Source organism: Dreissena polymorpha, chromosome 7 (assembly GCF_020536995.1).
Source record: "Dreissena polymorpha isolate Duluth1 chromosome 7, UMN_Dpol_1.0, whole genome shotgun sequence".
Lineage (NCBI taxonomy): Eukaryota > Metazoa > Mollusca > Bivalvia > Myida > Dreissenidae > Dreissena > Dreissena polymorpha.
The window spans coordinates 47,915,783-47,939,755 of NC_068361.1; the positions used below are offsets into that span (position 1 = coordinate 47,915,783).

The 23,973-nt window shown below is 34.1% G+C and overlaps 1 protein-coding gene and 1 long non-coding RNA gene across 3 annotated transcripts; one reads left to right on the forward strand and one right to left on the reverse strand.

Annotated features, from left to right (window-relative positions):
* The first annotated feature begins 15,654 nt into the window (after positions 1–15,654).
* LOC127837628 (uncharacterized) lies at positions 15,655–20,015 on the forward strand. The gene is made up of 5 exons (XM_052364862.1): positions 15,655–15,952; positions 17,454–17,620; positions 17,908–18,159; positions 18,379–19,156; positions 19,888–20,015. The coding sequence occupies exons 1-5, from the start codon at positions 15,846–15,848 to the stop codon at positions 19,940–19,942; spliced, it is 1,359 nt and encodes a 452-aa protein (XP_052220822.1). The 5' UTR covers positions 15,655–15,845; the 3' UTR covers positions 19,943–20,015.
* Positions 16,054–23,933, reverse strand: LOC127837631 (uncharacterized). Of its 2 annotated transcripts, none has more exons than XR_008029379.1 (4): positions 23,780–23,933; positions 22,977–23,081; positions 19,853–20,014; positions 16,054–16,670 (listed from the first exon to the last, which is right to left on the reverse strand). It is a non-coding gene; the product is annotated as an uncharacterized LOC127837631 (long non-coding RNA). The 2 variants fall into 2 exon arrangements; XR_008029380.1 differs by having other exon boundaries at positions 17,881–20,014.
* Positions 23,934–23,973: the final 40 nt, after the last annotated feature.

Here is a 23,973-nt window from a genome sequence, read left to right on the forward strand (position 1 = left end):
CTTTATAAAGAAATGCTGTGTTCTCCTGCCAATCGTATCATTTGGTGGCAACTGCCTTGTGGCAGATTTGAACATAATTGCAGTTGTAGCATGAAATAATAACTCTTTATTTAGGGCTTGAAATTACTGCAAAATATCCCGTGAATATGTCGTCTATGCTGGTTACAACCCAGTATCTGATCATACTTAGGCATATTGTTTACACTCTGACAATACAGTACCTCCCAAAACTTAAAATATTATGCGCCGTTTTCAAACCATCTCTGTACTAACTTCTACTGCAAGAGGACTGAAGTTTACATCGCATACCTGATATCAAAATCATGTAAACATGGCTGACGTCACCTGAGTAGCACATTGTGACAATGGTTAAAATCATGGTTAAATGTATAAACATTTCAGACATGGGACTCAAAACTGTGACCAATAGCAATAGGCACTGAAGGGGGTATAGTGGTTTTTGTTCAGAAGAGACTGTAATGAAAGAATAATGCATAAGAGTGTTAAGTGCCATCTTTCATTAGACTGTGCGTATTTCAATGGCTAATCTGGGACACTAAAAACATGTATTAAAGGGACTGTCAACCACAAATACCCAAAAAGAAAAGTCCTAAAATACCATATTTTTTACAATTATTAGCATATATTGATTAAAATATCATGACTGGTATATAACATTGCTTGAAAAAAGTTCATATTTTCAGTATATTCGGTAATACAATTTCAAGATGTGAAATCGAAAGTACATCGCGAAAATAAGTGACATAACGATCTACACACTATAAATAACGCAATTAGATTGATAATCAATATATTAAATAAATACAATTCACTACGCATGCACAATGTGCATTCCTTGGTTAACCACGTGACAATAATGATCAATCTTTCGTTATTTATAGTTAACTGGTAGTTTACCTGGTAGACATACCCAGTAAAATTTATTACCGAATATACAGAAAATATGAAAACTTGACAACTTTTTTCAAGTAATCTTATATTCCAGCCGTGATATTTTATAAATATAAACGTATCATTGTAAAAAATACGGTATTTTAGAACTTTTCTTTTTTGGTCATTCGTGATTGACAGTCCCTTTAAACCCTGCTTTCACAGAATGTTGCTCGTTTATTTTAGCTTGCATACAATCAGAATATGCTAATGCATAAATGTGCTATATTCTGTCAGTATAGATACATATTTTGTGTCTTTGTGCTGTTTCTGCATAGAATGGGATTGAATGATTTCGGTTTATTCAGTTGTGTATGTTATGTGTTTGTGATAGACCAATTCCTATCAATAAACGTCTGTAATTGAAAGAGTGTTTATTTTATGAAATGTGTAATTAGAGGGAGTCTGCTTTGATTAAAATAGCATTCGAAATCCAATAAAGTGATTTGAGTTTATGAAAAAATAAGTTGGTTCATCAGGAAACTTTGTTTACGTTAAAATTACGTTCATTATTTCATTCTTAGTGGTGAATGCTATACTTGCCAATGACAGCATTTCACTCTATCTCGCAACAACAAGTTGTATCTGGATGATGTATAGTTCACGTTTGAATATGGGTCATGCTTGGTCAAAAACTAGGTCACGCGGTCACTTTAGTGTGTTTTAATCCGAAAGTTTGTCCGGACCATAACTATGTCATTTATCGTTAAATTTTAAAATAACTTGGTACATTGTTCACCATAATGGGACGGTGTGTCGCGTGAAAAAAGTACGTCGATATCTCCAAGGTCAATGTCACACTTGGAGTCCAACGGTCAAAAGCTTGTCCGGGCCATGACTTTATCATTTATTGTGAGATTTTAAATCATTTGTCAAATTTGTTCACCATCATGGGACGGTGTGTCGCGCGAAAGAGTTACGTCGATATCTCGAAGGTCAAGGTCACACTTTGAGTTCAAAGATTAGAAATGGCCATAAACGAGCTTGTCTGGGCAATGATTATGTCGCTCATTGTAAGATTGTAAAATCATTTGGCACAATAATTCACCATCATTGGACGGTGTGTCGCGCGAAAAAGAATTACGTCGATATCTGCAACGTCAAGGTCACACTGTGAGTTCAAAAGTCTAAAAATGGCCATAAATGATCTTGTCCGGGCCATAACTATGTCATTTATTGTGAGATTAAAAAAAAATACATGGTACATTTGTTCTCAATCATTGGACGATGTGTCATGCGAAAGAATTATGTCGATAACTCCAAGGTCTAGGTCACACGCGGAGTTCAAAAGTATATGAAAAAAATGGCCATAAATTTGGACGGCATGTCATGCGAAAGAATTCAAGAGTTCAAACGTCGAAATGGCCATTATGGTCGATAATGGCATTATAATTCTTATAAATCGCCATAAATTTGATTCTCTTGTTTGTGAAGACAGCATGCAAAATATTCTGTGTCAATGCTGCACGTGGGGGTATACGTCACGTCTGTGACAAAGCTCTAGTTTAATTCTGGCTTGGTTTTATATGACTATTTTTTTGGTCCCTGCATAGTTGGAGGCATTAAGCATTGCATTTGTCCATCCGTCCGTTCAACCGAAATTTTGTGCACGAATTTCCTCTTTATAAGCTTGACGGATTCACGGCTTAATCGCGGTGATAAGAAAGGAAGGAATTTTAGTATAATTGTGGTCCTTTGTGTTTTGCACATTAGAATATATAGTCCCCGAAATGTTGTGCTATCAACCCCATGTGTAACTGCTTTGTGGATTTTGCTTAAACTGTTCACATTTTCACAGCTGAAGAACCTTCACGTGAAGTTGATCGTAACGGAAGTAATTTTGGCTGTGACCAAATTTTGAAGAAGTATGAGCCTTTATCATTTACTCCACTGTAACATGTTATTTCTTGGATTTTATTGACTCGACTGCACCGCAGACGCTTGGGAATTTCGCTCTAAATTTCACAGCTTAAGAACAGACCTCAGATAAGACCGGATTTTATAAATTCGTCATTCAAGAGAATGAAATAAAAACTTCAGTAAAGATCTAACATACTATTTTAAGTTCTTTTCCCACATTAAAACATGCGAAACTAGTGTAGCAGGACTTTACAAAAAGTTTTTTAGCACCAAATATAGACCTTATTTAAATATATCCACACTCTAAGAAACCGGACTAAATGTATGTGCGTTAAGTTTCGTTTAATATCAGATTTGTTTGCAGTCCGCACAGGCTGATCTGGGACAACACTTTCCGACCAGAGTGTATTTTCGTTTAGAAAAGACTTCCTTTAAACGAAAAAAACAAATCAAAGCGGAGTTGTCGTCCTTGATTATGCACATGCTTGTCTGGGAGGACAACACGCAAACGTATTAAGCCCCTTTTGCCCACGAGCGAGGCTCATGTGAATTGTTTTTCTGCAATTACAAATAATTACAGTTACAAATAAAATACATTAACGTGGAAATGCATACGATATGAACAAAGAAGGAAAATGCAGACGGAATATTTGGTTTCATAAAATGTATTTAAATCATTATAACACATTGCTACACTTGTTAATCTGCTATTTTATTAAATATTTTATTATATATTATCGATCTTTTTATAGTTTCCAAAAAGAAAATAGTTAAAACGGTTACAGTTTACAAGGTCTGGCGTGGAATATTTTACGTTTGTTTTTGTTGTCTGTGAAAATGACATATAATGTTATGAGGAAATAAATATGTACTTCTGTGTTTTTAATACAATGAAACGTTTAGTCCGCGTGTAATGTTATATGGCGTAATGTGTGGGAATGCATACTCGTAGCCAGGGGGGGGGGGGGGGTAGTGCGTTGGGTGCGTTTGCACCCAATCTTTTTTGACGGGTAAAAAAAATGTACTATATAAGTATTTAAGCGTTCAAATAATGTTGTATTCAATATTCAACCGACAGGTCACCATATACATGTAATTAATGTCTCGATTAAATCATTTCCAAGATAGCGCGTGATTTTTATTCCAATTTTTAACCGTAGAATTGTTGAAATCAACAGAAGTTTTGACAGTAACATTTGAGAAGATCCAAGACGCCAGTCCCCGCAAAATGGAATTAGAATCTTGTTATAAATGGATATTTGTTTCTGTATAATGCAAAATTATTAACCTGGCAATCTAATCCGTCTAAAATCGATACATATAATCAACACGGCTATAGATATTTGATACTAAATGATTGTTTTGTAACTTTTGTCATCGTTATTAATGTCCGTTAAAGCTATTACTTTAATAGATATCATAACAAAATGATGAAGCCTACTTATTGTGGGTTGAAATCCCAGTCCAATAATCTTTTCGACAATTATCTAAATGGCTTAAAACATTTTGATTAACTTGAATAAATCATCTTATAAAAAAGAAAATACATTTTAGATGATTATTAACGGAATGTTATGTGAGCTTCTTCAAATGACTGAAATCAAAGGACACCCATCGACTATTGCCGAAGACTAATGAGTCACTGGTTAATAATTGCGCATAATACCGCGATTTATGACAATAGCACATTGTGCACAGCATTTTCTACATACTGCGTTGCATTTTTGTTATATCCCCGCACACCCATTATCGGATCCCCTAAAGGGTTTTCCATAAACAAAAATATCAGCTATTCTCAAGACAATATAAGTTTTTTGTTGAATGACAAGAAAAGAAATCATTTCTACAAAGCTTGTTTGTAGTTTACCAACACGTAATGGCATCTGTTCTGCTCCACATACATAACTTTCCACTATGTTTTAACTACGTCAAAGTTTACACTAGGAATGTCATACTCTTAAAGTGATATTATGGGCATCCTAACAGTTTATAGGTGTCTATTGCAACCGTTGTTTATTTTTGGTGTTTTCACTTCATATACACTTATATTTGTTAATGCAGCATCAACATACTAAAACAATATCCTGGAAAAAGAAAAATAATGCATTTGAATATCAACCGTACTTTCGTTTGACAACTGATCATGCATGTACGATGCGAACCTAAATTTAATTTTAGTGCAGATTCGTTCATACGACACACAGACACAATTTTTTTTACGGATCATTTGGGCTTAGAGGACTGTGTGAGTCACGTAAGAATATCGAATATAAAGTTTATTTTTTATAAACAACTGGTACCAAGATGAGTTGCAGATAATTGGCCAGTAACCACATTTTAACTAACTCTTTTGACCTGTTAATTCTTTTCAGCTCAATTCAACAGTGAAACATGCCCATAATATCACTTTAAACAGTTGTTAAAGTGAATTTAAAACCAAATTTATAACATATAATCAGGTTAACGTAAACGTTTAATTTTCATCAACTGTGACGGATCTTGAGCATATAATGGGCAAATAAGTACATCTTTTTTTCTTCAACGTCCTGGTATAGATTGTTGAGGACTTTGAGACCATAGGACCAGTAGTTTGTGGTTATAGGGTCTCAATGAAGCCGTAAGTGTTATATATGTTTCTGAAATTCGTTTAGAAAAAGACTTATTTTTTAAAAATAGTTTAAAAAAATAGAGAAACCAGTTATACCATTTTGATGTATTGTTAGTATTGATGCAGATTAGAGAAGACCAAGTTTTGTGAATCAGTGTTTGTTGTACTATACACTATAATTAAGCAGGTTGAGAACAGTGCTAGGCCTCTGGTACTATCCATAGTAGCAGTTAAACAATTGTTTTGAAAAAAAGTCAAATATTTCCATTTAATTTGCTCGATTTATGAATGGTAGAATGTTGGAATGGTAAAACAATTTTATCAAGATTTCAAGAAATATTGATATTTTATACCGTTCTTATTGTTGATTTTACATTCTTTAAATGTGTTGTTGCATATGTAAACAAAGTGTGTGCGCATACTAGTGTCGGGTTAAACACCGTATAAAATGATGTATATTCGTGACTGATCAAAATGGTGGTTATTGAAAACATGGTGGGGAATACATGTATGTTATATCATATTCATATCGATCAGTCACTGAGTATGGTCAATGAAAGTGAAATTGCATTAAAAAATGCTTTATTACTTCAGTCTCTAAATATAGTTAACAAGTGACCAGAATGCAGGAGTTTTCGTTTCATTTTCAAAATGTTATTGGGGGAGGACCTCAAAAGCCCCGATTGCAGGAGGTGGACATCCCCTCCCGCACATACCCCCTTCGCCACTTCGTTGCTCAATAATAATAATAATAATAATAATAATAATAATAATAATAAATTTATTTCACGAAGATAACACATTAAGAAATAGCATATCTTTTTTACAATGTGGTCTCAAAAACACAGTATATGTAAATATAACTCAACAATGTCTATCATACTGCAATCAGCCTTAAAATAATTTCTAAAGCATCATATAATGAAAATAATAATACCAATACAAATACTATTAATAATATAAATAATAGTAGTATAATTACAACAACAATAATAATAATAATAATAATAATAATAATAATAATAATAGTAATAATAATAATAATAATAATAATAATGGTTATTTCATTCTTTCATAACAACATACAATCACAAAGCAAAAAGAAGAAGAATAAAATACCCAAAGGCGGTATTTTAATCCATGCAACCCACAATATCAAAAAAAGTTTTGCGTTTGTAGCAAATGATTTTTAAGGTGCCGTTTAAAGGAAATAATTGTAGGTGCTTGTCTTATATTATTTGGAATAAGGTTCCATTTATTTCTCGCACAAAAGGAACAAGTACGCTTTCCGTAAATCGTTTTAAATGCAACATATGATAAATCGTTGTGGGTGGTGGACCTTAGAAAGTATGAATTGTTATTTGATACAAAAATAACGTCATCAAAATAAGGAGGCATTGAGCCATCTAAAACTTTGTACACTATAGTCCCAACAAGAAATTTACACCTATTTTCAAATGACAACCAGCCCAGTTTATTGAAAATCGGAATTGAAGGGGAGAAAAACGGCTTATTCATTATTATTTTTGCAGCACGTTTCTGTATCGAAATTACCTTCTTTAAATTTGATCTTGTGGCTGAGCACCATATTGTACAACAATAGTCCATATGTGGTAAGATATATGAATTATAAAACAACTTCATTGTTTCATAATTTAGATAGGGTTTAATGCGTTTTAATAAGGCTAGCTTTGAGTTGAGCTTTCGACAGACGTTATTTATATGCAGTTTCCAAGTGAGATGTTTGTCAACAGTTATACCAAGTAAATTATGATGTTCAACTTGATTAATAACAATGTTGTTGATTTTAAGTAATAAGGTGTTTACAGACTTATTAGCACTGGATAATATCATGCATTTAGTTTTGTTTGGATGTATTAACATATTGTTAAAAGAGCACCAATTTGATATTATATCTTAGCCAATTTGCAAAGTACTTTGAATGCTTTTAATGTCAACATCAGCTACATAGGTAGAGTCATCTGCATAACGATCTAACGCTCCTTTTTGAAGGAAAAACGGCATGTCATTAATATATATAAGGAAAAGAAGAGGACCGAGAATAGATCCTTGAGGTACCCCGGCTTTTATAGTTTGAAAAGCTGATTTTTGTGTTCCGACTTTGACGCATTGTTGTCTGTTAGATAGGTACGACTGCATCAAGGTAAGCACACTCTCAGAGAAATGATACATAAAAAGTTTTTTAGTAAACTATTATGATCTACTAAATCAAAGGCTTTTCTAAGATCAAGGTATACTGTTCTACATTTTTTCCAGAATCTATATTTTGTAGCCAAGATTCTATAAGTCGAATCAATGATGACTGACAACAATGATTTTGACGAAAACCAGACTGGAAAGAATGCAACAATTGATGTTTTTCAAGAAATGACTTCATTTGATTTGTATATGTGTCTTTCAAATATCTTAGAAATAGTAGGGAGTATGGAAATGGGTCTATAGTTGTTTAGGTCATTTTTATCTGATTCTTTATGCACAGGCAATATATATGCATTTTAAGCCTGTCCGGAAAAAAAATCCACTTTGAATGCTCTTATTTATGATTGATGTTATTGAGCCGACAATGGTATCACCACAATGTTTGAGTATATCAGAACCGATATTGTCAAGGCCAGGTGCTTTATTGTTTTTTAAACAGTCGATTATTTTACGGACCTCAAATACTGTTATTGGTGCAATTTCAAATAAATGTGTTTTTAGTTTATCATTGAGATATCTTTGAAATTTTGTATAATTATATGGTTCAAATTTAGTTTTGGTGATCAAATCGGAGATGTTAGTAAAATGTGTGTTAAATGTGTCTAAGATATCAGGAATGCTGTCAATGGTTGTATTATTTACGTCAAGTGTTTATGGCAGAGTGAGGGAGCGATTTGGATGTGCAAGGGAATTAATTGTTTTCCATATATGTTTTGTTGACACATATTCCTTTACTGAGTTATTATAAAATTGTTGTTTATATTTTCTTATAAGAAACGTTACGTGGTTCCTTTGTTTTTTGTACTCGTCGATTTTGTGATGTTTTTTCAACCAGTCTCGCTTTTTAATTGCATGTTTAATTTCGTCTGAAAACCATCCAGGTAAAATTTGTGTCGTAATTCTTTTTGTTTTAATAGGTGCATGGATGTTAATTGTTGATGATATGGTATCAAGTAAATAATTGAGACATGTATTGGGATCTGATACCATGTCAATCATTTCTAAATTTGACATTAATAAATCGTTTTGAAAAGTGTGTTCCTTAAAATGTTTGAATTGCCTATATTCTTTTGATATATGCTTGTTCTTAGGTATTTTTGTATGCATTTGTCTTGTAAAACATACAGGAAAATAATCATTAACACTATACAATGAAACAAAAACATTGCTAATACGATCGGGTCTATTTGTATATAAATGATCAATAATTGTATACGATTTCTTTGTAATTCTTGTTGGTTCCATTACTAACTGTTTAAGACCATTTGAATAACAATCGTCAATGGCAAAAATTCGCACCCCCTTATCAAAACCCTGGCCACGGGCCTGGAATGGCGTATAAAATTTGCAAATAAATACTTGCATTTTTTGTTTGAAAATAATATACGTTAAACAAATAAAAATATTTGCTAAAAGTATTATGAATAAGTATTCCCTTTCTATTTGAAGACGCTGTTTGATTTCGTGGCGTATGCGGTTTTATTCCTTGTACATAGCATAAGAAAACGCATACGATATAGATAACTTTGAAAAATGCATACGCTATGAACCACAGGTGGTTAGCGTGTTGCTTTTCTGAAAAAAATCACTATCAAATATATATATATATATATATATATATATATATATATATATATATATATATATATATATATATATATATATATATATTATATAACTATGCTATGAACTAGTGACCTATTTGTTTGTATATGTCCATGGATAAGACGAGCATGAAAACGGCAAAGATCCGTTGTATACTTAGTAATATAATATCTAGATAATTTATTTTTTACCAATGAGACGTCACTTGGTTATTTACTGCGAATTGGCGGAAGTTGACGTCGTCATGTGAACATAGTGACGTCAGAATGTCTATTGTTGACATGCTATCCAAACGCTTTCAAAGCTCTCTTAGAAAAATGCGAAATTTGCAGGAATTCGACGAAGGAAATTGCCAGAATACGGCAGACTCCATGTATGTAATACGGTATATCTATTCATGCATAACAATTGCATAATTTTCTATGTATTTTCAATACAAACATTTTTTTTTAACGTTGTTGGGTGGGGTGAGAAAATAAGAATTAACAAAATATCTTAACTTACACAGTTTTAAATTTATTTCATTATATTTTATAGAAAATTCTTTAATTACCGCTGATGAGTTAATTCATCTGTTATCTTATTTTGTCTTTTTAATATTTTTAAAATTCAGTTCCTACATCGTAAATAAATAGATCTAATGTTTTTGCTTAAAAATAAAACGATAATGTTGCTGTAGATATTTAGCATCTTGTTAAATAAATTTGAGATTGATAAAATAAGAATGTTCATTTTAGACCGTTTTTTTCTTCCGTTTTCATCAATTCACTATCATCATCATCCTTGTTAAACAAACCAAATTTCTTTCTGTATAAATATTTAAACAAAGCAAAACAATGCATGTTTTGTAATTGACGTGTTTTTTAATGAAGTTTTTAGTGATTATTGTATCTCCATTTTATTTCAATGGCATCTTACAAAGCATATCACTATAATTTATATGATATTGTTCTTCTCATTTGAATAAGTTTAAACTTATATTAAATTAGTTTTTCCCAAATCAGTGGACTTTTTGCGCGAAAACAATCACAAGTCCGAAATTGCATTTGTTCCCAAAATGGCAAGGAAAAGACTGGATAGCACCGCTCAGTTGAAGAATCTTCAGGGCGTCCGTAAACCTCTCCAGCAATTGAACCGGTTCGTGTCAGGGTCACATCCGGAAAAAACTAGAAACTGAACTGAAATAAATAAAGCGCGTTTTGGTTAAAATATAAAAATAAGTATTATGTTAATAAAGGAAAATATTTTAGGGCGGGAGAGCGGAGTAATAACCAGTTCTTTCTGCTTCACCAAAGCTTAATACCAGTAAAATACACACGGCAAATTGCGAATTAATAGATTAACACTTCATATAAATTCCTAAACGAGAAACCCGTGCATTTCCCGCGTTAAATAATTACCAAACTATCATTGCTAAATCATGCCGGTCACCAGTATAATTGAATCAGTATAATTGAATATATGGATGGCACATATATACCAGAGGAAAACAAAAGCCACGCGCGAGAGATTAGTTTTTCGGTGTTATGCATTGATGATGCATTGATGATCAATTCATTTGGTTTTCAGAGACGGAAAGTTGCTTGGCTAATAAATAGTTCAGGACTTTGTAGTATGATGAAAGAAGTTCGTAGATAAACGGTGGATTTTGTTAAAAATAAAACGAAAAAAAAATTCCATCGAAAATCCGTATAAATTCGATGATCAGTATATACTATAAATGAATACTTAGCAAAAAATCAATTACGTGTTAACTATTCGACTTAAAATATCAATATGTCTCTTAATGTTAAAACATGTTAAAGTTGTAGTTTACTAACGTATTTTTGGAAATTCAAGTGTTTGAAGATTCTAATGTCACATTTTTGTTGATACTTCTTCATCCGATTATCTAAATGATAAATGAACTTCTATTCCCGATTACCAGACACATTTTAACATATATAACACAGTCTTTTTTGGTGAACCAGAAATGCAAATTTCGTTATGGAATACTTTTGTTATAGTAGGCAGGCAATAAATAACAATTTATGTACTGACGTTTATTAAAAACGATTCAATGAAAATTTGCTTCATTTTTCTAGTCCCTTTGCACCTGTCTGTGACTTTGTTTTTCATTGCCTATTCAATTAAGACATGAAATTTTGGGTATTAAAATCTGAACATTTTAGCGTGAATTTTCAATTAATGTATCTTATATTGATTGTTACATTGAAGCTGACAAACAATCCTCATCGTGGCCTGCTTCCCTGATACTACACCGGTCTTCTCGTCATAGTGTGCGTTATTTCCCGCATTTTCAACCCGCTGCTATCTTGGCTAGAACTCCAAATCTTTTGTACCCGATTCCGATGCTCTAATTCTGGATTAATGTCGCTCCACGGATCCATTTTCAATGTTTGACATAAAAATGAGAAATGTCCAGTTCTGATTTGAACATGAATTTTTATATCAATTGGAACTCAACTTCAACAATATATAGAAAAGTAATTTTAAAGGGGCCTTTTCACAGATTTTGGCATTTTTTAACTTATTCATTAAATGCTTTATATTGATAAATGTAAACATTGGATCGTAAAAGCTCCAGTAAAATATCGAGAATAAAATTAAAAAAAGGAAAAGAACATTTCCCGGAGCAGGTTTCGAACCAGTGACCTCTGGAGTCCTGAAGTAAAAACGCTTTAGCCTACTGAGCTATTCCACCGAGTACACATACTTGACGTATTTTATACCTTATATAAGCAATCTTCGTAGTTTCACAAAATTTAACGACAAAAACAGAACTCTCCAAATTATTCAATCGTTTCGCGTTGCAACGCTTTATAATTTTTAGGTTTTAAAATCGTCAAAAGATGCATATAATGGCTATATTATACCATGGTAAATGTTCCGTATTACTGTTTCCTCACAAATATCTTAACTAAAACGAAAATGTGCGAATCTGAAACAATTTTTTTCAATTTTGTCAATTTACCAAAGCGTGAAAAGATCCCTTTAAAACCAGCGTAACCGATTTCAATAACCATCAACAACGACATTTTGATAAAATTTCAACGCCAGTCAGTCGAGTCCTATTTAAGATTTTAACAATGAATTAAAACGTCATTAACATTTCAAAGAAAATGGACGTATGACATTTGTTTAGATGAGGAATAATTGACGACAGTACATATCATGGAACGGTGAGAGTATCAGATCCGTCAAAGCTTAAGCGTACTTGGTCCAGAACGGTTCCATGAACGCTCACTTGAACAAAAAGTATTATGACCATATACAAACGGACCGCGATCTGTGAAAATGGTGTTTAATGCATGTGCGTAAAGATTTTCCCAAGATTAGCCTGTGCTGTTAACTTGATTTTTGCTAAGAAGAGACTTCTTGTAAACGAAAACTATCATAAAAGCAGTAAGTGTCGTTTCTTATTAGTCTGTGCGAACTGCACAGGCTTATCTGGGACGACACTTTATGCACATGCATTAAACCCCCTTTTCACAGATCGAGGCTCAAATGTATAAACTTATTGTGAAAATAGATCAATTTTTCGGACGATGCTTATGTAGATTAATATTTACGGTCGTCACTTGAAATATATTTCTTTAGAAATAAGCATTTGAATCTAATTTACGAATTGAAATTACACGTTTTTATTTCCATATGATGATAGAAATGTTATTTTTGAAAACGAACAACCCCTTTGGTTATATTTCACATGTGTTTGTAATAATGATATGCATAGCCCTTGAGTCGGGATAGTCTAAGCAAAGTGATTCGTTCTTCAATATGTTAGGTACGAATATTCATAATATAAAAACGTATTTCAAAAAGACTATGAAACTCGTGTGCCAGAGTGCCAAATTTGTTGATCGTCTCTGGTACCAGACTTGTCCTTTATCGGATATCAAAGTGTTTACAACATCATGCATAACACCTACTGATAAACAACTATCAGTGTTCATATTTCATTGAATACTATCAAACTGTCAGTATTTGAAACATAGTAATTGTTCTACAGGACTGAATAGCTTACACTTTCTTGCAATATGTTTTCGTGTTTTTATTTTGTTGAAATTGATACTGATCATACAGTTCATGCTCTTTTCCGATGTAATTTTCCCGCATTGTCCCACGAAATTATTTCTTCAAATCCCAAAGGATATACCATTTATCAAATCCAACATGGTCACGTGTCTCAAAACTAATCTTTAGGGTATGAATTTGGAAAAAAACAACAAACAACAGACAAACTTTCGTCTCGGTCTTGGCTTTTGTTTTTCTCTATTATCGAAGTGCGATCCGTATATCAAGGTATCCGGATGACCGGCGTCTAATCAACATGAACAGTACTAACGAAAAAACAAACCGTATTTTTATGGAAGGGAGAGACCGCCAATATTATTTATCACCAGAAATGTTGCACGTGTCGAGTATTTAGCTGATATGTTCCATGTTGCAATTATAGATTATACATATATGTCAAATAAAATCCGTTAAAATAAACAAATGTTTGATATTTTATGTATCAATTTTCAACAATGTTAATTTTTAAGGTGGAGACATCTCAAATGTTCATCTTTTGCATTGTCCAATGATAACTTTTCAATGAATAAAAAATGTAATGCTCAAAATGTAAAATATACATTTACTCTTATTTTTAAATTGCAAACACAACGCACAAAACTTTCTCACAACTCTAACGCTTCTTTACAAAAGTGAATGCTAAAGTATACAAATTTGCAACAGTAACTTTAACGAACTGCCGATTTCCACTGTGGGCATGTCAACACGTCTAGATTAGTAATCGCGTATCTTTACATCTTGCAATGTTACAAGTTGACATTTGAACAGTTGTAAAGTCTGCATGAAATCTACAAGCGGTGGAAGCGACAAAATTATTTTTCGTCTTAGCCAGGAACCAATGCCTCACTTACGAGCCGGGAACCATTGTAAATGTAAACAATGATTATTCTGGTGCACAGGTTTTGGGCGCTTGGCCAAGTCACTTTAACACTATCAATATGTCATAAAACAACATTTGTTATCATTTTGACCAAAAAAATCTGATATAATATATATACAAGGTAGGTATCTCGTGACACAGGAAAATCACCTACACCAACATTTTAAAGCCATTAAGTGCCTACATGGCGGTCGATTTTCGTAAACTATGTACCATATTGTTGGGAAAGGTTGCCTCGTGACGAAAAATTACCACGAACGGCTACTTGCCACAATAAACTACAAGAAAACTCGTAGAAATGCTAGGTCGGCTCTCGTCTGACCGAACGTTCAGTGCCGATTTTTACAAGAGTAAAAGTATCGAAATACCCCAGCTACCGAACATAGTTCATTAGTTCAATAAACAAATAGGAGTTTATCAACTACCAACACAGATTTGTCTTTTTGTCCACACCAAACACTAATATAATCGTTATGTTTGAATGTTTATTTCAATCGTAAACGATGATCCGTCCCTCACCTTACGCTTTTTATCCAATTATTGGTTCCGCGCCCCAGAGTTACCGAATACCTGAAACCGAGAACCGTATTTACCTTGAGCATCTGATCGACATGGAGCTGGACTCGAAATTTCCGATAAACAATTCCCGATTTACAACGATTTTGACGTTGTAACACAAACAAAAGGACAAATCTGTATTGTACGTTTCTAAACTAGTATTTGTTTATTGTTTATTATGAAAAATGTTGTTTTATGGCATATTGATAGTGTTTAAGTGACTTGGCCACGCGCCCAACACCTGTGGCTACTACTCATTTCAATTTGTTCCCTAACACCGGTTGACTTAAAAATGTTGAATTGTGAATCGTCAACTTGTATTCTGTACAATTGTATAGTGTACACTTGTTATATGCTGACTTGTAGCAGATTACTAAAACCAATGTAGTTTTTGATCAACTTACTTTCAGATGGATCTATTATCTTTTATTTATTATTATGACTACAATATGTATACTTTATATACTATCTTTATTTTCGGATCTGTAGTTTAAGAAGTTACATGTTTGCTTTTTAACATTTAAACATTTTGTAAAATCGGAACAAACAACATTTGACACTTTATAATTGTACAAAACATATATTAAAATGTTCCATTTTAAAAATTCTCTGTTAAACAAATGAGCTGAATATTCAACACGTGCAACATTTCTGGTGATGAATAATATTGGCGATATTTCCCTTCCATATATTTTTAATTGTTAAAGCGAATGACACGTAAATTCAAAAGTCGGCTCCATCAAATTTTACTGTCGACCTAAATAAAAACGACAATCTCCACGCAGAGTTGTCGTTCCATGCTCCCTCATACAAGCTGGTTCCAGGCAAATCTCTGCGCGGAGGCTATGAAAACGATACAAGTCAAAGAGGCGCTCAGATTTGAATTTATTTAAACTGTATACACCTACAATATAGTCAATATATGATGCATACAAAATATTTGTTTCATGTGAAAAAACGAGCATGAAAGCGGAAATGATCTATAATTATAAATCGATTGTTCATATTTGACCAATGCGGGTCACGTCGTAATTTACCGCGAAATGGTGGAAGTTGACGTCGTCATGATAACTTAGCAACGTCACAATGTCTATTGTTGACATGCCGTCCAAACGCTATCAAAACTCTCAAAGAAAAATGCAAAATTTGCAGGAATTTGACGAAGGAAATTGCCAGAATTTGACAGACTCAATGTATGTAATACGGGATCTCTGTTAATGCATAAAAATTGCATAAATTTCTTTGAATATTTAATATAAAGTTTATTTTCATTTAACGTTGTTGGGTGGGGTAGGAAAATAAGAAATAAAAATATCTTAACATACAAAATATTTAATTAATTTGTTTTATAAGCAATATTTCTTTAATTTTTGCAGGTGAGTTAATTTAACTGTTATCATATGTTTCATTGTTAATATTTATTGTGTAAATTCGACACATTCAATGTACATAAATGAAGCCTACCAAAATACATTTTGCTGTAGCATGATGTGAATTGAAATTTATCAAATAGGAATAGATGGTAGAGTCCTTTTTAGAAAGGCTGTAATTTTTTATCGTGTCAATATTTACTTATACCTTGAGTAAAGTTAGTTTTATCTTTTATCAAAATATTCGGAAATCATCATAATCATTATCATCCTTATTAAACTGACCAAGTTTCTCTTCTCATAAATATTTAAACAAAGACATGTAACGCACGGGTGTTTGTAATTGACGGTGTTGTGGCGTTTTATACACATGCATAAACACTCTTTCTGTGCTCAATGTCCTGAATGTGCAATGGTGATCAACCTTCGTATCACCGCTCAGTTGAATAATCTTCCGGGTGTCCGTAACATTACGCAATCTTTCTCCAGCAATTGATCCGGATCATGTAAGGGTCACATACGAAATTAACAGGAAACTGAACTGGAAATAAATAAAACGCGTCTAAATCTTTCTCCTCCTCCATATCGTATCCACGTAATATACATTATTGCAAATCAATAAACTTACAACTCATATAAATGCAACAACGAAAAACCAGTGCATATTCCGCTCTTAACAATAACCGTTCTTTCTCTGCTTTATAAAAGGCGCAATAATAACACAAAACCGTATTTTTCAAATCGAGAATATTTTCATTTGTTTGCGTAAACCAAATGGGACATTTTGATTACATTTTTTTCACGTGATCGTCATTGTTTAAGCAAGTGCTCTAGAGTATGGGTCATTGGATGAATTATTGAATTTCGGGTGAAAAAATTGTTCACTTAGTGAAAAAATTGCGAAGATTGCTTCCTGATGGAGAGTTTTATATGCACAATAAATGAATCAGATAATAAAATAGTGCATAGATCAGTAAACCCTTTGGCTTTGGTTCAATCCTAGGAAAAGACTCGCGATAATGAAAGATTAACACTGATTTTCCAATTTTAATGCATAATTAAATCGCACATATTTGTAGCGATAGTTATACACTATAGCAAACAACGTTTGAAGTTTTAAAAAGCCGATGATTTTCTAGTCAATTAGTCAGGGAAAAGGTTATAGATCATTGATTGATTAAGTTGTGAGAAAACGGTGGATTGTATGAACAGGAGTAATTGTGTCTTTTATCATTGGTAACACGAACGATTTAGTGATGTAGCCAGTCGGTCAGTGCGGAATCACTCAGAATGAAAAATATTTATTCATGTTTCTTTTTTTCAGAGACGCACAATGCATCCCAGAGATTGATGCTGATGTTCTGGAGGTCATGACCTTTCCAACTGATCTTGACCTACTTTCTATCTCACACGACCCTGAGCGTGACCTTGATGAGGTCAGCCAATCGGAAGATTGTGCTGGAAATCTCTCTGGTTCAAGTTCTGGCTCAGGTTTCTATTCTGTCTTTCACTTCCACTTGCTGTGTCTTTTATTATACTGCTTCTGTCACAGGGTCATATGAGGCAATAGTAGTACTAATGTGTTTGCTGCTACTACTTGTAATGCTATGGTTTCTAATTTATTCAAATTGCTTCTGCTACTACGACTCTTACATGTCTACAGCTAACACAAAACTGCTATCAAAAATTCCAGTTATCCTTCTATACGTATACATGATTTCGTATAATGATCATCATAACACTGTGCTTACAATTTATTTTTTCCTCAATCCTGACAGGTGTCCTGTGTGCAGAGAAAGCTGTGTCGGTCTCGGTTGATCTGCTCGAGGAAGACCTCGTGCTCTCCGACTCGGACAGCGATTCCGATGATGACGTCCCTGATGATGTCAGAAGCTGGACGCACGAGTCGGTTGCTGCCTCGTTCCTGGCAGCTACATCCGGTTACAGCTCTGATTCAGAGAGTGACTCAGAGGACACGGTTGTGGCAAGACGCAAGTCGGCTCCATTGCGACGCCAATCAGAAAGTCAGGGTGAGTGTTCAATAAAAACAACAACAAAATAACACGCACAGAATCACAAAAAATAAAGCATTTTAAGTACGCAGAAATACCTCTTTGTCTGTAAAGAAAAAGTAAAAATTAAATTAGTCCTTATTCCTAACCAACTAGATTATGTTTTAGTCTATCAGACCTAGACTTTATTCCCAAATGTTACCAGCATTAACAATTGTGAGTTGATTTGTATTGTAGAAATCGTGTCCGATGATGAACTCTCTGATAACGAAGGTTGTGATGTAACGATCAAACGCCGCCGATACAACCGCCTGGAAAAGGAACGTACGGACTTCACACAGTCCAGCAATAAGGGATCGTCAAGTCCCGAGTCCGGTTCTTCTCAGGAGAAAACCAGCTCGAGTGAGAGCGAGTCAAGTGACTCGTCTAGCTCTGATTCGGACATTGACGAATCAACATCCGGGTCATCTAGCGAATCGGACTCGGACAGTGACGATTCGACATCCGGGTCATCTAGCGAATCGGACTCGGACAGTGACGAATCGTCATCCGGGTCATCTAGCGACTCGGATTCTAGAAGCTGCAGTTCTAGCTCAGCGTCTAACAGCTCTTCAGACGACAGTGATTCTGGCACAGACGGCGATGATGCGCGGGAAATCGACCTCAAGTTCGATAAAAATCCTTGCCCTGCGACTTGCGTGTGTCGGTCTGGCAGTAATATGCTTCAGATTCCGCCCGCACGCAGACGCCGAACGGAACAGTCGCTGTACAACGAGGTTCTAAATCGACAGCTGCTGAAGTCATATAATGCAGCTCGAGAAATCGACCTCCGGTTTGAAGAAAACCCTTGCCCGAAGACCTGCGTATGTCGGTCTAGCAGAAACATGCTACAGGTTAGACGAGCACACAGGCGCGAAACGGAGCCCCCGCTGTACCGGGTGGTTCTGTCTCGAAGGCTGCTTAGGCCCTCCAACCGGATTGTTCACGACTGCTGCAAGTACCGGTGTAGCAGGAGGTGGCAGCGCCCTTGCAGACCTGATCTAGATTAGTTTAATAATAGTAGATAGTATAGGGTAATCTCTGATTTGTAGAGGCGTCGTTAAGGCCGGATCTCAGATCTAAATTGACTCAATACTTGATGTAGTTTGTGATGTTAATAGGCCATGTAGGTTTCTGAGCGGCCTTACAGGCCGGTTTGAGATTATATTAATTCTAATAATATGCGTCTATCGTCGTAAAAATATATGTAGGTAGGTCTGATATAAAATGACGTCGTACGATAGGATATAGATTAGTCAAATAATTGCCTTTGTTTTAAGGATATCTAGGTAAAGCTCTTTTTGCGAATTCGTTCGTACAGACTTTGATAACTAGATAAGGACAATAGTTTAGTTGTAAAGGTGTTTCCGATTGATTTCAATAGGTGTATGTATCGCGCAATTCTGTAATTAATTATCTGTGCTAGTGAGATATCCGTTGTATACGTTGAGTGACAGTTTATTTTACCTTTGATATCTAGTCATAATTGACAAAGTAAAGGTTACTTGTTAGAAGATGCGCACATGGTCAGCATGAGCCTTATTTACGTTCACAAAGCCACGGCGGTATCTTGACAATAATATCACAAACAATTTAACTATTTCTTTTACATTTTCAGGTACGAAGATCTGCGCAATCATCCATTATAAACAAGACTGTTTTCACTTCTTACTTCCACTCATCTTCATGTTTCCCTTCTGCTTTCAGTTGTTTCCCGGGGTTCTCTACAGGACCCGCCATTACTTCGAAAGAAGTATCTTGAAATTGTCAAACTGCGCCACGGTCGGTGCGCTCTATGTGACTATGTATTGGAGGTCCATTGTGAGTATGCCAGCTGTGTATGAGAACAAATAGTTCAAAGTATTGTACATAACGTTATTAAACAATATTTATGTAAGATGTCTTTATAATTGTTTTGTTATTCATTACGGATTTAAACAAATATATATGCATGAGATCTATCAATTAACATTGGTAGGTCCTTGTTTAGGCGTTTACAAGACGAATTCTATTAGATACACTGAATAAAATTAGCACCATGTTATTTATTTTAAAATGAGCCAATACAGAAATTCATTTATTACTGTATTACAGTATATTTTTGTCAAGATATTTCACTCTCCGATGTTTATAAAACAATTTGTTTACAATTTATGTAGACTTATTTATTTATTTATTTATAAATATTGTTTTATCGTTTAAAACAGTACGTGAATAATGAAATACCGCAAAAAAAGACAACAAGTTAATCCACTAGGCAAACTGTATACATTGAAACACACTATTGTCAGGTACATTATATGTATTTGTACATAATCGGTATTTTTAGTTATGCCAAACTGTTAACTGTTTCAGCATATTTTATTATTTCTTGTATCATGACATCAAGCAATATTGAAGTCGAAATTTAACGTAGATTTCTTGTTCTGTGACGTTTTCGAATGTTGGGTTTTCCCGCAGTAACTAAGGTGTAGGGGAAATACGCACTTGTTAGAATACTTATATTTGTATGACGTTGGTACTCGCGTGTTTTTAATATGTTTTGCAGTCAAACCCGTGCGTCGCTGTCGTGTCATTCCAGCGGTGTCTCGTCGTTTCGCCCAACAACAAGAATGAGACAGAACGAAGAGAATACCAGACCTATGTGCTATAAAAAGACAGTTTAATAGGCAAACATCAAATGTATACGTGAATTATGCTTATATTCTATATGTTATAAAGCAGTTTATTATTTAGACCGTTAGGAATCATAGTTTTTAATTTGTGTAACCAAAATGTTTCTTTGCATAAACGGTTATAATTTTATTTATGTATCCAAAATGTTTCTTTGCATAAACGGTCTATGTGCTCAAATTTTCATAAGACAATATAAAAAATTGTCAATTGTATACGCATACTTATATTCGAACTGTTAATGTTATTGTTTGTGTTTTCTTACTGTTTCTGCTTAACGATTGTTAGTAGCATATATGGCACCGACCGTATACTTTTATAAGAATAATGCTTAAATCCTATAAACGGTTGCTTGTTGTCTTTACAGCTAATTATGAAGTCATTCTTATCGTCGACAATCAGCCTTTGCAAACAACTTTTTTTCAAGTCAATTTTTTATTTTTAAACGGAAAAAAAATCATTCGCTTAATTAATTTTACTTTGTTTGCATTGTTTTTTATATGGTAAACGACAACTGGTCGATAAGCGAAGTAAGATTAACTAAAGAATACCCAGTGTAAGAACGAGACCGTCAAGTGTAAACGTACACTCAAACGAACGCTTCTATTGTGGTTCGCCAAAGATATCTATAAATAAATTCATTTACCAAAAATAAAGTAATATTTTCATACAATTATGATATTTGATGACTTATCATGCATCTTCAATGTACACAATTTTAAACAGTAAATTAAAGTACATTATAAACAATATTGACCTACAAAGAACGCCGTCTGCTTTTTTCCCCTTCTTCTTTCTTATGTTGATTTAAACCAAAACAAGTATCAAATTTGGCCGAATACAAGCAGGACACCAACAGCTGGTCAAAACATTACTACTTCGGCTGAGCTCACGTTATAAAAGTGCAAAATCTGAAAAAGTAAGCTGTGATTTCCTAATAATGACATTTTTATTCGCAAATTATGTCAATGAAAGCGATACGATATTATGATTTGCAGTACATGTAATGACCAACCTAATGACTGTAAGCCTCACCACAAATACCTTTGTTTATTTAACTGCTTAACACATTACGATACATTAGGGAGCAAAATTACGGAATAGTGTTAGTGCCATCGTGGTTACACATTAAAATCCAGAGGGCGACAATGCGATAGTACGATGGCGACAACGCGATAGTACGATGGCGACAATGCGATAGTACGATGGCGACAATGCGATAGTACGATGGCGACAACGCGATAGTGCGATGGCGACAATGCGATAGTACGATGACGATAGTGCGATGGCGACAATGCGATAGTACGATGGCAACAACGCGATAGTACTATGGCGATAGTACGATGGCGGCAGTGCGACAATACGACGGCGACAGTGCGATAATACGATGGCAACAATGCGATAGTACGATGGCGACAATGCGATGGTACGATTACGACAGTGCGACAATACAATGGCAACAATGCGGTAGTGCGATAATACGATGACGACAGTGCGAAAATACGATGGCGACAGTGCGATAGTACGATGGCGACAATGCGATAGTGCGATTATACGATGACATGTGTGCAGCTTGATTGTTGTATGCGTCTTCGTTTTTCTTCTATTTACATATCGTATGCAAGAAAACGCATACCATATGGATAACGTTGAAAAATGCATACAATATGATTAAAGATGGGAACTGCAGACGGGATTTCGGTTTCATAAAATTGATTTAAATCATTTAATACTAGTATTTAAATATTGCTAAGTTGCCCTACACATGTAAATATTATATTTAAACAAAATATTATCATATGCTATCGATACTGCCGTTAGTGTAGAAAACAAATAGAACGCGGGAAGTTTTAAAAGTCCGCGTGTACGAGTGCATCGTCGGACACCCCCGGGCTATTCATAACGTTACTCTCCATCCCTAGATAGATAGATGAGCGGAGCGTTATCAGCAGCCGTTGGTATCTGACGATGTCTTTAAACATTAAAACAATGAGCCATTTAAAACTATAAAAAGGCATGTTGTACTTGTGCGAAGTAGCAAAATGATAACCAGAATAAAATTTATATTTTGTGATATCTGTATTTCTTCATTGAGTTAAATTTACAAATATAAAAACAGAAACCTTTTCAAAGTCACCAATGATGTGATGAACACACATTTTGGATGGGCGCACTCACATGTGGCTAACTTCACCGTCTAGTCGGGATGTCTTCCTTTAAAACTTGACCTGCAAATGAAAAATAAGAAACACCTTCATTATAAAAATGTTAATGCACATTAAATGACCTTGCTGTGAATATTAAAGGCTATTCTATAATTGTATAATATTATAATGGAGAAATGAACTTTATTTTTATGGCAGATTAAATATCATGATTCTTTTGCTTTCGAAAATTGTGCTGGGCTCATACATTTTCATATGAAAAAACAACAACATATATATCTGTGATATTTATGTTTAAAACATTTGTTCATAAAGTGATTTTAAAAGAACTAAAACAGTACATGTCAGATGTTGTCAGGTTTGAATGTTATCATTAATATGGTATAATTGTAAGCAGAAATTACTAAAACAATTATTAAATGTATTAAATTTAGATAATATTTCAACATCAATGTCAGCATAAGCACTGTAGTCATTCGTATGTTAATTATGGTCCTTGAAAGATTTGATCATAAATATGATATCAATAACATTAGATATTTGATCTATTACGGAAAAGCTATGTTAAAAAGTCATCAAAGTGACATGTAAGCACGATTGTTCCACCACCCTCGTCATCATTCCATCTTCGATAGAGTTTATGGTAAGTGTTTGGACCTGCAGAATACTGTGAACCTGTAGCTTGATATATGCTTCAACTCATGGACCACCTCTTTTTATGCACAAATGTTTTTACGGGTTTTAATTTTATATTGTCTTACCTGTTTTGTGAACTACGTACGATCAATCATTTTTCTTGTTTATGACAGAGAGGCAGCTAAGAATTAACAGAGAGTCAGCATTGTTACAGAAAGACCACCGATATGCGTCTACATGTACATCGTGTTTCAACGATATCGATATAGCTGATGTACACGGAAGTTCAAAAACGAAAGTGAATCTGCTGGAAAGTTTA

Excerpts from the sequence above, each read along its gene's own strand:
- LOC127837628 (XM_052364862.1), top strand. The coding sequence starts at position 15,846 with ATGTCTATTGTTGACATGCCGTCCAAACGCTATCAAAACTCTCAAAGA. Across the intron at positions 17,621-17,907 it reads TGGTTCAAGTTCTGGCTCAG|GTGTCCTGTGTGCAGAGAAA; the intron begins GTTTCTATTCTG and ends CAATCCTGACAG. Across the intron at positions 18,160-18,378 it reads ACGCCAATCAGAAAGTCAGG|AAATCGTGTCCGATGATGAA; the intron begins GTGAGTGTTCAA and ends TTTGTATTGTAG.